This window comes from Ursus americanus, chromosome 18, assembly GCF_024610735.1.
Source record: "Ursus americanus isolate L20-20 chromosome 18, mUrsAme1.1.p, whole genome shotgun sequence".
In the NCBI taxonomy this organism is placed as follows: Eukaryota; Metazoa; Chordata; class Mammalia; order Carnivora; family Ursidae; genus Ursus; species Ursus americanus.
The window spans coordinates 619,311-632,487 of NC_142144.1; the positions used below are offsets into that span (position 1 = coordinate 619,311).

At 61.0% G+C, this 13,177-nt stretch overlaps 1 protein-coding gene across 6 annotated transcripts in view; it reads left to right on the plus strand.

Annotated features, from left to right (window-relative positions):
- EXD3 (exonuclease 3'-5' domain containing 3) overlaps positions 1-13,177 on the plus strand; it is an 83,968-nt gene that overhangs the window by 43,283 nt on the left and 27,508 nt on the right. For 4 of the 6 annotated variants that reach the window (XR_015727247.1, XM_087869155.1, XM_045803708.2 and 1 more), the window contains exons 10-18: positions 3,981-4,054; positions 4,173-4,211; positions 6,145-6,311; positions 6,594-6,717; positions 7,136-7,346; positions 7,442-7,551; positions 8,050-8,212; positions 8,304-8,470; positions 8,983-9,144. Coding sequence is in view for 5 of the 6 variants with exons in the window: in XM_087869155.1 (XP_087725281.1) it covers positions 3,981-4,054; positions 4,173-4,211; positions 6,145-6,311; positions 6,594-6,717; positions 7,136-7,346; positions 7,442-7,551; positions 8,050-8,212; positions 8,304-8,470; positions 8,983-9,144 (1,217 nt within the window). In the remaining variant the exon portion in view is untranslated. Of the gene's footprint in view, positions 1-3,980; positions 4,055-4,172; positions 4,212-6,144; positions 6,312-6,593; positions 6,718-7,135; positions 7,347-7,441; positions 7,552-8,049; positions 8,213-8,303; positions 8,471-8,982; positions 9,145-9,518; positions 10,729-13,177 lie in introns of those variants that run through there. The other 2 variants (XM_045803710.2, XM_045803711.2) reach the window with 2 other exon arrangements.

Below are 13,177 nucleotides of genomic sequence, written 5' to 3' on the forward strand. Positions count from 1 at the left end.
GCTGGCCATCTGGATGTTTTCTTTGGAAAATGTCTATTCAGTTTCTCTGCCCATTTTTAAATTAGGTTATTCGGGATTTTTTTTTCTATTGAGTTGTATGAGTTCCTTATATATTTTGAATATTCAATCCTTATCAGATATGTGGTTTGCAGGTGTTTTCTCTCACTCCATAGGTCACCTTTCCATTTTTGTTGTTTCTTTGTTGTGCAGAAACTAATTTGTGGTTTGAAAGAATGCCACTTGTTGATTTTTGCTTTTGTTACCTGCTTTCGGCTTTTTGTTCCTCTGTTTTTTGCCCTCCCTAGCCCACCAAACTAAATTTTAAGCCTTCTTTCTTCTTAAAATATTTCCCAAGTTTCAATGTATATTATTCAATATATATTATTTCTATTATCATGCAGCTCATGATATTTTCTAATTTCTATTTTAAGTTTTTCTTTACTCGTGGGCTAATTAGAAATGTATTTCTTAATTTCCAAGGTATGTGACATTTTGGGGGGTTTTTTGTTTTTGTTTTTGTTTTGGTGTGAGCTCAATCTCATTGTGGTCAGAGACCATGCATTGTGTGATGTCAGTCCTTCGGGTTGAAGTGTGTTAGGAAGAAATCTACCTTCTTGTCCCTGAAAGCAATCTCTTTTTTTCCGTTTGGCTATTTTTAGGGTAATCTCTTTGTCTTTGATGTTGTGTGGTCTCACTGTGAGGAGACTAGTTATAGATTTCTTTGTGTTTATCTTGCTTGGTATTTGTTGGGCTTTTTGAATCTGTTGATTGCTGTCTTCTGTCAGTTCTGGAAAATTCTTAAGTCATGGCCTCCTCACACATCGCCTCTCCTGCTTTCCTCCCCTGTTCTCTGGGCCCTGAGTGTGTTGATCTTCTCCCCTACCTTCCAACGTCGTCTTCGTCCTGTGTTCAGGTGGCTCCTGCTCTTTCCCACTTCACTGAAGCCTGTCGGCGTCCGTGTCCAACAAACTGCAAAACACGTCCATCCTTTACGTTTTGATTGTTGTGTCTTCGGCCCTCAGAGCTGTAATGTGGTTCTTTTCCAGATCTGCTGTCTCACTTTGTGCGGCTTCTTGATGCTTGAACGTGTTTCTGATTCTGTCTTCTTTCTCTGAATGTCTTGCCCACTGTTGTCTTACGGTCTGTGCCCACATTTCAGCACCAGCTCTGGTCAGCATCTGTGTCTCTGTCACTTGGAGGCGTAATTGTCATCAGGTTTGTTCCGCCACCCTTGAGAAATGACGCAGATTCTCAGGCCCTTGGATGAAGGTGTCTGCCCCAGAAAGGAGGCCAATATCTGGGGCTCTTGCAGAGATAGAAGCACATCACCAAGAGGCTTCAATTCATGATTTTTTTAAAAGATTTTATTTATTTATTCGACAGAGAGAGAGACAGCCAGCAAGAGAGGGAACACAAGCAGGGGGAGTGGGAGAGGAAGAAGCAGGCTCCCAGCGGAGGAGCCCGATGTGGGGCTCGATCCCACAACGCCGGGATCACGCCCTGAGCTGAAGGCAGATGCTTAACCCTTGTGCCACCCAGGCGCCCCTCAATTCATGATTTTAAACAGCCCGTCTGGTGGCACTAGGTGCATCGTTGGGAAAAGCAAGAAAGTGCGCAGACGCCTGCAGGCTGGTGTGCAGGTCAGACAGGGTCAGCGAGGAGCAAGGAGCTGCTGGCTGTGCTGACGGTGGCCGGGGTCTCCACCCGAAGGGTATGGGCCAGGTCTAAGAGGACCGGCCCGCTGGTGGGACCCCCGAGGCCCCGGGGAAGCAGCTGTAGGAAGGGCCGCCTCAGCTGCAGAGGAAACCAAGAGTGGAGTTTGAGGTGCAGAAGCTCCAAGGAGGGTCCCAGCAGCAAAGACGTCTGGGGGTGCCAGGGTCCAAGGGACTGGGAGGTCTGGAGTGTAGGTCCCCTGCCCCTGCATTTGGAGAACTAGAGCACTGTGTCGACACCATGGGGACCCGCGTGGGGACCCCCATTCCTGGCACAGGGCCTCTGAGGCCATCTGCATGCCAGCTGTGGGTGCTGAGTGGGGGAGCCCTGCTGGCATCACCCAGTGGGAACATGGGGTGGGCACGCAGTTCAGGCTGCCTGCAGGTGAGGCTCCCCGGGGCTCTCAGCACAGAATCACTCCCCGAGTCAGTGGTGGCTGCTGTGAGGCTCCCCCCACCCGGGACTCAGGACCGTGAAGAGCAGAGTGGGGGAAGGTGGGTGTGAGGCCCACAAAGCCAGGGGTGGTGGGCAGGCCGCGAGGAGGGTGGTCTGAGGATGCGGGCTGTGGATGGGGCCGTCTTTCCTTCCAGCAGCCCTGCCGTGCCATTCGTTGACCCCCAGGGTCCCTACTTCAGGGTCAGGTCATGGCTGTGGAGGGCCCAGGGCTTGGGGCCAGAGGAGTCTTTGGGGGTGCTGGGCCAACCTTCGCCCAGCACCCCCCAGTTCAGGGTATGTCCCCCTTGAGGGTCCACCCCACCCCACAGGTCTCAGCTGAGTGTCACCAGGGGCAGTTCTGGTGTCCAGACACCCCAGAACAATGGGGACATCCCCCCAGCTGTGTGCAAAGTCTGCCGGGCTGTTGGACAAGGGGGGGGGCAGGTGCTTTCTCAGGGCAAATAGCCCCTTAGCCCTGCTTGGGAGCGGGGAGGACGGCCACCCACCTCAGCCTCCCGTTCGGCATGCCCATGTGCTGCCAGGCCCCAGCTGCAGCTTCCCTGGCTGGTGTAGGGGTCTGTCCTAGCCGGGAGGCCTCGGGGTCACAGAACTGTCCCTCTGCTCCCCTGCAGCCTCACCTTGCATCCACCACAGCTGGGGGCCTCCACGTGGCCTGACCGCAGGTCCTCCACGGGCCGACGTTAGACCAGAAGGAGGGCCGGGGAGTTCCGCTTGCCTCTCCAGCCTGAGCGCCCCGCAAGCCTGGGTCCCGGGTGGAGCCCCCCAAGCGCCGCAGAGTCTGCGGGATGCTGTTTGGGCTGTGTTTGCATTTGTGGCATTTCCGGTGTTGAGCGTGTGTCGAGTGGCTGAGCCTGCTTTTCCTGTGCCTTTTCCGTTGAGGGTTTGCCCTCGGGTCTGACCAGCCAGTCAGGCTGCCGCTGAGCTCCATCTGTGGGGGCGATACCATATCCTCGAGACTTTTGGACAAAGTATCCCACTGGCAAAGTGATGCTTCAAAGCTAGAAATGTCGGGAAGCTGGTTTCTGTCTGCAGATCTGGGTGTGACCTGCTGTGACAAGAACACGTTGGCCGCTTTGTGCCCTGGCCTGGGAGGGCCCGAAGCCCCTTCCTCCCCGAGTAGTCCCTCACTTGGCCCTCCCTCCCTCAGGCTTTGTCCGCCTCGCCCTGCAGTGTTGTCCCAGATTCCTGAGCGGCCTCAGGAGTTCCCAGGCAGGAAGGAGGAGGAAGAGTGCCCCAGAGTCGCTGGCCAGCCTCTGGGCAGCACTGACCTCCGCTGTGGGAGGACAGTGACCCTGCAGCGAGGGCGCTCCCCGGTGCTGGATGCGGTGCTCACGGAGCAGCCGCACTTGTGGGGAGTGCAGGGACCTGGCCAGGTCCTTAGAAGACCAGGCCCCTAACTGTCCTGTGGCCAGCATCCCATCTGCACTGCCAGGCTTCAAGGACCGCTGGCCCCAGGAGGGAGGAGCAGCAGCCAGATGGCTGGACGGGTGGACAGCTGGGTGCCCTTCCTGGGAGTGCAGCCCGCGAGTGAGCATCAGTCTGTGACCATGGGAGCAGGGTGGACTCTTCCTGAAGGATCCGCATGCCAGTGGGAGAAGGACAGGAAGCAAATACACCATCCGCAGGGTCCTGCCTGGAGAGAATGTGGAATGGCACCGGGAGGGACGGGGCTGCTGTCCCTTGTCCCCAGTGCTGAGGGAGGGGCTCCGGGAGACCCCAAAAGAGGCTCGAGGCTGGGAGGGCAGGACATCCACGGGGGGAGGGTGGGGTGGAGCCCCTGCCCCGCTCTGAGCTCTGATGTCTTTCCACAGCGCTGTGTCCCAACGCTGTCACTCAGCAGCGCCTGGCCGCCCTGCGCTACCTGTACTGTAAGCGGTTCGTAGAGGTGCGTGTGCCCCGGTTGGAGCCCCGAGCCTGGGCCTGGGGGGTGCTCCCGGTGAGGCTCTCTCTCCAGCTGCTAGAGTTGTCGCTAGAAAAGGTCCCCTTGGTGCTCACTTTTGCAGAGAAGCATGTCTCAGGAGAACTGGACTGACCATGTGCAGGTGAGTCTGGAGGGCCCTGTGTGGTGTGGGTGTTCCCTGGAGACCTGGGTGAGGACTAGGCCCCAAGAGAGTGCGTGCTCACATGTGGACGAGGCACGAGGCGCGTAGCTCACGTGTCTGTGCAGGCCCAGACAGCTTTCACGTTGGCCCCCAAGCTGGGTCAGCTCCGCTGGTGTCCCTGGCAGGTTGTCCCTACACCTGAGCAGATGGTGTAGAGAAAGGGCTTCTCCCCTCCTGGCAGAGCTGCCCCCCCTTGATGAGGAACCAGACACGGGGCCTCAGGTCTGCCCACCCCTCTCAGAAGGCATGAGAGCCAGATGACGAGGGTAGGCTTTGTGTGAGGCCCCCCCAGGTGAGGCAGGGCCAGAGCGACTAGAGGTCCTGGACCCTCCTTCAGCCCATAGTGCATGGAGCCCCCAGGCGATGGAGGAGGTGAGGTTTGCTGGAGGTCCCACAGTGTTCACCAAGGGAATATTGTAGATCATCTTTGGGCACTGTCCTTGCCCATGGCTCTGTGTCCCCTGAGGCCTGGTGGGGGGTGCGCCCAGACCTCTAGAAGGAGGCAGCTGCCTCTCGGCGTGATAGAGGGGCATAGAAGGGGTGGAACTGCAAGGCCACTCCTGGGCCCTGAGGCTGCAGACCCCACCACGATGGCAGCCTGGACAGGACCATCTAGTAGCTTCTGTCCCTCAGGCCTGAGCTGGAGGTGTGCCTCATTGTGGGCACACAGCTGTCCCCAGCCCTGGGTGAAGCAGTCTTGGAACAGTGGGGGTGTGTGGGGTCCCAGGTGCAGCACGCATGGAGGTGTGGGCCAGTTCGTGGAGTGGGGGGCCCTTCCCTCCCTGATGAGTAGTCTGACATCTGGTGTCCGGAGTGGCATCCAGCGGGGGGCAGCGCTGAGCCACCCCTGGAGGGATGGGTGTGTGGGGTGGGTGGTGAGTCACTGGAGAGGAACGTGGACCCCCGGGGAAGGCCCGGAAGGCTGGTCCCCCCTGGGTGCCAAGGCCGAGGCAGACGGAAGGGCAGCGGACATCCTGAAGAATGTGGAGGGGCTTCCACATATTGTCGTCCACGTGGGAACCACGGCCTGCGGGAAGCGGATGGCCTGAGGCTACTGGGGGGACAGAGTCATCTGGGAGGGGCCCTGCCTGTCAGCCAGCAGGGGCTCCTTGGAGCGCACAGAGGCCTCAGGGGCAAGAGGCTCAGACTCCTGGAGGGTGGGGTCCTATCCCCCCCCCCAAGTTACAGCAACCTGTGACGTTATGGGCTCAAGGACTCAGCCACGATGGAAACCCTCCTTTGGGACCCTGGTGGTGCAGGTGGCCGGGCCTTGCCCTGGGTGTTCTGAGGCTGAGCTGACTCAGGTGGGACACCTGTGGGTCGCATGGGTCCCTCTGCTCCTGTGCTGGGCATGGTGTGGGAGAGACAGCCTCGTGAGACCCCACGTTCATTGCCTCTCCGAGGGCTGCTCGCCTGTGTCCACTCTCTGAACTGTGGATTCAGGAGTGTCCCACGGCCCCACCTTCCCCTGAGAACGTTGGCCAGCCCACAGGCGGGGGTGAGGAGATCCGAGGGGCAGACCCGGACAGCCCAACGGTCAGGAGCAGGCCCTACCACACCAGAGTGGAGAAGGAGCGGAGCCAGGCAACATTCTAGAAGGGCAAGGCTGGTCTCGGGTCTGGGGGCAGGACTGGTAGGGAGCCAGGGCTTGGAGACGGGAGATGGGGGCAGGGCCGTCAGGCTGGGCTTGTGGACACAGGACAGCGACCCTTCAACCCGGGAGATTCTGTGGCCTTCCTCCAGGGAACAGCTTCCTGCTCTGGGGTTTGTGAGGTCTGCTGGGGGGAGTCGCGGGCCTGGGGGCTGCCAGGACCGTCCGCGACCCCTCAGGGCAGTCAGGCAGCACAGCCCATCCCATCCTGTGTGCCCACAGGGCCTGGTGGGACAGGACGAGTGGCTACGGGAGGAGCTGCTGCGGCTGCTGGCCTCTTCTGACAACGAGGCCATGGCTGCCCGATGCGCCCTGGACCTCTCGCTGCCCGAGGAGCGGCTGCCAGCCGCGGTGGCCGCAGAGCTCCGCCAGCTCAAACTCCAGGAGCGGTGAGCACCCCCAGGCTCGGGAGGCTGGTGAGGGGAACAGGCTCTTGCCCCCCCCCCGCCCCCGTCCTTGGGAAGTGGCTCCATGAGTCACATATGTCAGCAGTTTGGGCAAAGTGGAGTGAGCAGCAAGGACCCTGCAGACACCAGCCCACCAAGCACTCTCAGAGCTCCCCTGCCTCTCTGAGGTCTGCTCTGGGCCTGGCCAGGTTGGAAAGTGTTGGGCTGAGGTAGGTCACCAGGGACCCAGGGTGGCGGGGGGTGCCACAGCTCCACTCCTTCCAGGACGCCTGAGATGCCTTTCGAAGACCGGAGGGTTGATTACTACCAGCTGCCCATCGCCAGGGAGGATATCCACTTCCTGGCCTCCTGGGAGGACCTGGCCAGGCACGAGGAGGAGCTTCTGCGGGTGGGTGGCTGGCTCTGGGGGCTCTGTCCACACCAGGACCCACCAGGCTTGACTCTCCATCCCATCCCACCCCAGACACCCCCGCAGAGCAAGGCACCCATACCAGCCCATTCTGAAGACTCCGGGCCTAAAGCACAAGCATCGGGCACCTGCCCACAGGCATTTGGCGCTGCCCCCCCCCCCCCCGCAGCACTGCACACCTGCACTGTGGCTGGTCTTCCCCTCTATGCAGACCGACGGGCAACCAAGGGCCAGGCCCAGCCCCGGTCCTATACAAGCCCACAGGGCTAGTCAGGCCCCCCCAACAGAGACTGCCTCCCCTCGACTTCACTCTCAGGGGTCCCGGGGGACCGTGGCCTTGGCCGCAGCCCTGCGGCGCCCTGGGGGGTCCTCCCCTGCTCATCCCAGCTCTCTACAGCCCGGCCAGGTGGTCGGTGTGGACCTGGAGTGGCGACCCTCGTTTGGCACAGGGGGCCGGCCCCAGGCATCCATCATGCAAGTGGCGGTGGAGGGCCGTGTGTTCCTGCTGGACGTGCCTGTGCTCTCACGGCCAGCAGGAGGGCAAGTGTCCCAGGCCTTCTCCAGGATGGTGTCCCAGCTGCTCTCGGACCCCTCCATCACTAAGTTGGGTGAGCAAAGCCCCTGCCCACCCAGGGGGAGGGTGCTGGGGCGAGGCCAGGGCCCCTTCCTCAAGTGCCTGTCACGCTGATGGCCCTCCCTGCAGGTTATGGGATGGCAGGGGACCTTCGGAGCCTGGGTGCTTCCTGCCCTGAGCTGGCTCACGTGGAGAAGCAGCTGCGGGGCAGTCTAGACCTGCTGCAGGTGCACAGGCAGGTCAGCTCGAGAGGAACAGGGTCGGGGATAGGGACCCTCCCTTCTCTGCTGAGCCGCCAGCACAGTGATGCCCCCTGCCAGCCAGGGGTCTTCACCAAAGACTGGCTGATGTCTATGGGTCAGGATGTGCTCATAGCCTCAGAGCACCTCTGGGTTGCTCAGGTCACTAGGACCCCCCCAGGGAGGGAGTGTCACCGTGTGTCCCCACACTTTCCCCAGAACCAGCCCTGCTTTGGGTCCCTCTGAGTTCTCAGAACACACCTCTAGGGGCTAAGATGCTAGCCCCAGAGCTGACCTGTGGGCAGGTCACCGTGACCCTGAGTCCCCCCGCCCCTGCCTGCCTAGGCCATCTGTGCCCCTCTTCCTGTGCACAGGTGGCTGTGGAGGGTGAAGGGCCTTCCCCAGGGCAGGGCCCCCATGTGAGACAGTGATGGCGTGAGTGGTGGCCACCCTTTCTCCAGGGCAGGCCCCTCCCCCTAAGGGGCTCTGTCTCTGCAGATGCGGGCAGTGGACAAGCCAGCTCTAGGCAGGGGTGAGGCCAGGGGGCTGCGGGGCCTCAGCCTCCTGGTGCAGCAGGTGCTGGGCAAGCCCCTGGACAAGTCACAGCAGCTCTCTAACTGGGACCGGCGGCCGCTGAGCGAGGGGCAGCTGGTCTACGCAGGTGTGCACCCCCTCCCTTCCCCCACACCCCCGTGCCCCACATCTCCCGTGCCCCCACCCTGGAGGCTGAGGCTGACCCATGCCCCCCCCAGCTGCCGACGCCTACTGCCTGCTGGGGGTGTACCAGGCTCTGTGCAGGGAACCTGCCAGCTTCTCCCTGCCTGAGGACCTGGCCCGGAGCCTGAGGCCAGGGTGCAGCGAGAGATCAGGGGCTCAGGAGCTGCCCGGCCTGCAGGAGGCCTCAGCCTTGGCTTGGCAGGTGAGTGAAGCCCCTCAGGGTCCCTTCACTCCAGTCCTCAGGAAGGAGGATCACTGTCCTTAAAACTAGGACCTTACAAGGGACGAGGCCCGGGCTGGGGTGGTCAGCAGCTTCCAAGAGGGCCTGGGTCCCTCCGCCTGGAGAGAAGGGAAGCAGGGCCACAGGTTAGTGTCCTGGAGGAGCGTGAGTCCCCAGCCCTCTGCTGACACCAGGCCTGACATGCTCCCACCGAGGTCCAGGGCAGTATCTGTCATGAACCATGTGGCCCCTGGGCGCCTTGCCCCACTCCCTGTGCACAGACCCCACCCCCCACCCCCATGTGTGGAGACCCTGCTTAGCCCCAGTGTGAGTGACCGTGTGTCACTTCGTTAGTCTGTTTCCTGCCGTTTTCCATGTCGAGCACATACTGCTCCTGATTCTTTTTCAAGTTCGGCCCTCAGGGCTCTCACTCCCCATCAAGTCCAGTTTGGGGGCGAGGGGGCCGCGTGCTGCTGAGCCAAGCCTTGTTGCAGGTGCCTGTGGCAGAGAACGAGGACGCCGCCCCCGAGGTCCCGGCCAGGGCCTTCCGCGTGGTGTGTGACAACATGTTGCAAGGGCTGGCACGGAGCCTCCGCTGTGTGGGCGCGGATGTGCTCGTGCTGGGTGCCGGCGAGGACCACCGCAGGGCGGCTGAGGTGAGTGTGCTGGGGCTTTGTGCCCACCCACCGGGGGCTCGGGGCCTTCTGGGTCCCTGTCCTTTGGTTGCAGGGCCATGTCTGAGGTTGCCGGGGCAGAGGACGGGGCTCCCCTGGGTCCAAGGACAGAGATGTTTATGGCTGCCCGGCACCTGGGGCCTGCCGCCGGGAACCCTCTCGGCTCCTTTGGCCTGCCCCCACCCTCAGCCCCTTGTCCTGTGGGCCCTGGAGACACTGTGCAGAAAGAGGCTCTGCTCACGGCCGCGGCAGGGCCCTGCCTGTGGGGACACCAGCCCCCGGGGCCACGGAGAAAATCTGAGTGGGGGGTCTCAGAATTCAGGGGTTTTGAATGTGGGTGGGTCGCTCCCCCACAGGCACATGGACACAGAACCACACACAACTCACCCGCCCAAGTGTACCGTTCACTGGCTTTCCTACACTCACAGTGCTGTGCGACCACAACCACAGCCGTCCGAGGACGTCGCCGTTGCCGCCCGTGCCCCGGCCCCTGGCGGTCGGGGCTCTGTCCACATCGGGGCTCTGTCCTGGACGGCTGGCCACGTGCACTGGGCGCCTGCTTTCCGGGTTCATCGTCGTCGTGGTGTGTTAGGGCTTCCCTCCCTTTGGTGAGCCAGTAGTGTTCCGGTCACGGGTGGACCGCAGCAGTGCCCCCCCGCCCCGCACCGCGATGAAGCGTCACCTGGGCTGTTTCCAGTGACGCTGCTGTGAATGAGACCTGTCATCTTTATTGTTAATATGTGGTTTCTTTTATGCAGTTGCAAACATTCTTCTGAGAAAGGGTCCCCCAGCTCACCAGCTGGCTGGCCGCGGCCCCAAGACTGCGGAGCAGTGGGGTTTGTCTGTTGGCCAGGGCCTGCGGCAAGAAGCCGCCCCAGCTCCCTGCACCGTGTGCACGGGGCCCAGGCTTCCCGATCCCTCCAGCACATGTGGGTGGGTATTCTTCGTGCCACCCCCCACTAATGAGGAAGCTGAAGCCAGAAGAATAGAGGGGACCTGCCCTGTGCTGCCTGCCCCCCCGCTCCCCCACCCCCTGTGCCGAGGCTGCAGGAGGGAGGGGCAGAGCTGGGAGAGAACAGGCCTTGCCCGGTTGGAGCTCCACTTCCTGTGGCGGCCCCTGGCATTCATGACAGGATGTTGGCTCTCTCCCCCATCTCTGGCCCCTCGTGAGCCGCCTCTCCCAGAGGCCTGGTCCTGGCGTCCAGGAGAGCAGGTGGTTGTGCCAAGGTTGGCCCTGGCCACTGTCCCTGTACAAAACACCTGTTTCCCAACCAAGGCTGTTTTTAGCCTGGGGGGGGGGGGTGCTGAGACTAAGGTGGCCAGCCTGGCTGCTTGGGGACTCCAGACCAGGCCTCTTCGGTCAAGGAATTCAGGAGCCAGGGAGGAGCTGCCTTCGCACTGGCCCCCAAGAGTGCACAGGGTCCCCAGCAAATGAGGGGCAGGCTTTGGCTCCCCTGCTCCTTACCCCAACGTGTTGCACCTGTGACTTTTTACATTGCATGACAAATGGGATTTAAAGATATAATTTACTCATCTATTGACCTTAAAATAGATTATTTCAAATGACCCAGGTGGGCCCAGTGTCATCCCATGAGCCTTTCGAGCAGAAACAGAAGGCAGGAGTTGGCTTCAAAGCACAGGAGGGAGCCGGTGTGCGGGTGCTGCCTGAGGCCGCACATCAAGCAGGGGCCTGGATCCTGCCAGCACCTTGTGAGCCTGGAAGTGGGTTCTTCCCACAGCACAGCCGCCAGTGCCCACATTTTGGCGTGAGCCCTGAGCAGGGAGCCTGTGGAGCCAGTGGGACCAGCCTCCCGCAGAGCAGTATCTGGGCTTGTAGCAGATGGCTGCAGACACGGAAGCTCTGAAAGCAAGAGCGGCTGGAGGCTCGGGGGGTTGGGGGCATCCCGAGAGAAGCCTGGCCGGCCTTGGAGGACTGTGAGTGGGAGGCGTTGAAGGTATGAGACAGAGGCAGGGTCTGGAAAGTGCAGCCAAACCACACAGGACAAAAACACACGGACCTCACAGTGCCCGGGGGCCCGGGAAGCGGCGTTGGTGGGTGGCCATTCTTGGGGCCGCACGTCGGGGGAGGCGTGAGCCAGACCCGGACCCTCCCTGTGGTTTCTTGGACCTACGTCATGGACTGATGTCAGCCATAGTTTCCAGAATCCCTTCAAACTTGGTTCTAGTAGGCCTTTTGATCCAAACTTTTAAGGAATTCTGCGTGTTCAGTACATGTCTCCAGAGTGGGAGGCTTCACGCCGCTCCCCCCGTTTGCTGGTGTAGACACTCTGGACGGGCGAGCAGGTGTGTGTCCTCCTGGCGCAGGGCCCTCGGGCACCGTCCAGCAGTGGGAGCTCCGTCAGCCCTTTGGCTGTTTGGCGTCCTCCTCTGTGGACCTTTCCAGATCATGTGTCCCCATCAAAACTCCTGAGTCGACGAACTGTGTGTTTTGTACAAAAACAGGTTGCCCAGGGTGGCTCAGTCGGTTATGCGTCTGACCTGAGTTTGGCTCAGGTCAGGATCTCAGGGTTGGGAGGTCCAGCCCCACGTCTGACTTGGCACCGAGTGGAACCTGCTTAGGACTCTCTCTTCCTCTGCCCTGCCCCCTCCCCATGCACACAGCTCTGTCTCTAAAACAAACAAACAAACAAAGCGGGTGGTACAGAAGAAGGTTCCACCTTCTCTACCTTCCATCTCGTGCATGTTAACACACATGTTCTTGAGAAGAAAGGACGCTCGGCTGCTGAGGGCCCCGGGACACCGGGCGTGTGCTCCCTGCAGGGAGGCGAGTGCTCAGAGAGCACAGTGGGGCGGCGTGGGGTGCTTGCTGGGCAGACTGCCCAGAACTGAGGAGGCCTCCGCACCTGGGGTCAAGCGGGAGAGGACAGGGGTCAGCGGGGGGGGGGGGGGGTCTCGTCAGGCGATGGGGGGATTCTCAGTGTGGTGGGATGGTGAAAGACGCTTAAACCAAGAGCTTGATTTCAGCAGCGTGGCTGGAGGAGGCTGGGTGTGACAGCTACACAGAGGCCAGAGTATGAGTTTACAAAAGGTTAGGGAGGGCCCTGAGGGTCTCCACCAAGCCCAGGCCCTCAGTCCCTCAGCAGAAGCCAGAACTGGCGGAGAAAGTCCAGCCCATAGCGTTCTCACGGCTCATGATCTGCCCAATGGGCTGCCCAGCGGACTTCTGGTGCGCCTGGCCAGCTCCTCGCTTACACCTCGGACGGGTGCTGCTTCCCTGGGTGACCTCGCTGCAGCGGGGCCAGAAGAGGTTGCCGAGGACGGCCTTCGGGATGAGTTCTCTGGCTGGGGTCTGGGATCTCTGGCTTGGTCCTCCAGTCTGATGAGATTGAAAAGCACCGTCTCCCACGGGGGAGAGGTCACCAGTAGTCTGTGGCCTGCCCTCGGATGCCCACGGTCCAGTACCCGTGGAAGGAGAGATTCCGGGTGAACGTGCGTCTGCTACCTCAGGACATTTTCGTCCAAGTAACAAGGATGTGGGATCAGCTGGCTGCTCTGTGCCAGGCAAAGTGGCAAAGGAAGGAACGGGCGTGGGCGCCGCATTTCCCACTCGCAGTCGCGTAAGGGACTGGAGAGCTTCTGTATCTGCCCCAAGAGCAGCCTCCGCACGCGGCCCGGGCTCTCCCGCTGTGGACGGCGGAATGACAAATCACGTTCACCACTGGTGCCAACCTGCCCACCTTGCTAGGCCTGTCGGCGTGAGATCATATTTCATGTATTTTAATTCCCCTTCCTCTGGTTATCGACAACGTTGAGCATCTTTTCCTATGTTCATTGGCTGCTGCTGCCTTTGGTCCTGTACGGTGCTTTGTGAGGAAGTTACTGAGCAAGCCCGACGCAGTCCTTGGCCAGAGGCCTGCCCGCGAGGCCGGCCCCTGGCTGGTGGCGGTGGCTCACGCACCCAAGTCATGCGCACAGGGTTTCTGTCTGGGAGTCAGCAGTCCTGGTGCGTGCCAGGCAGGGGTGCCTGTGTGCCCAGGCCAGGTGCAGACCTCCG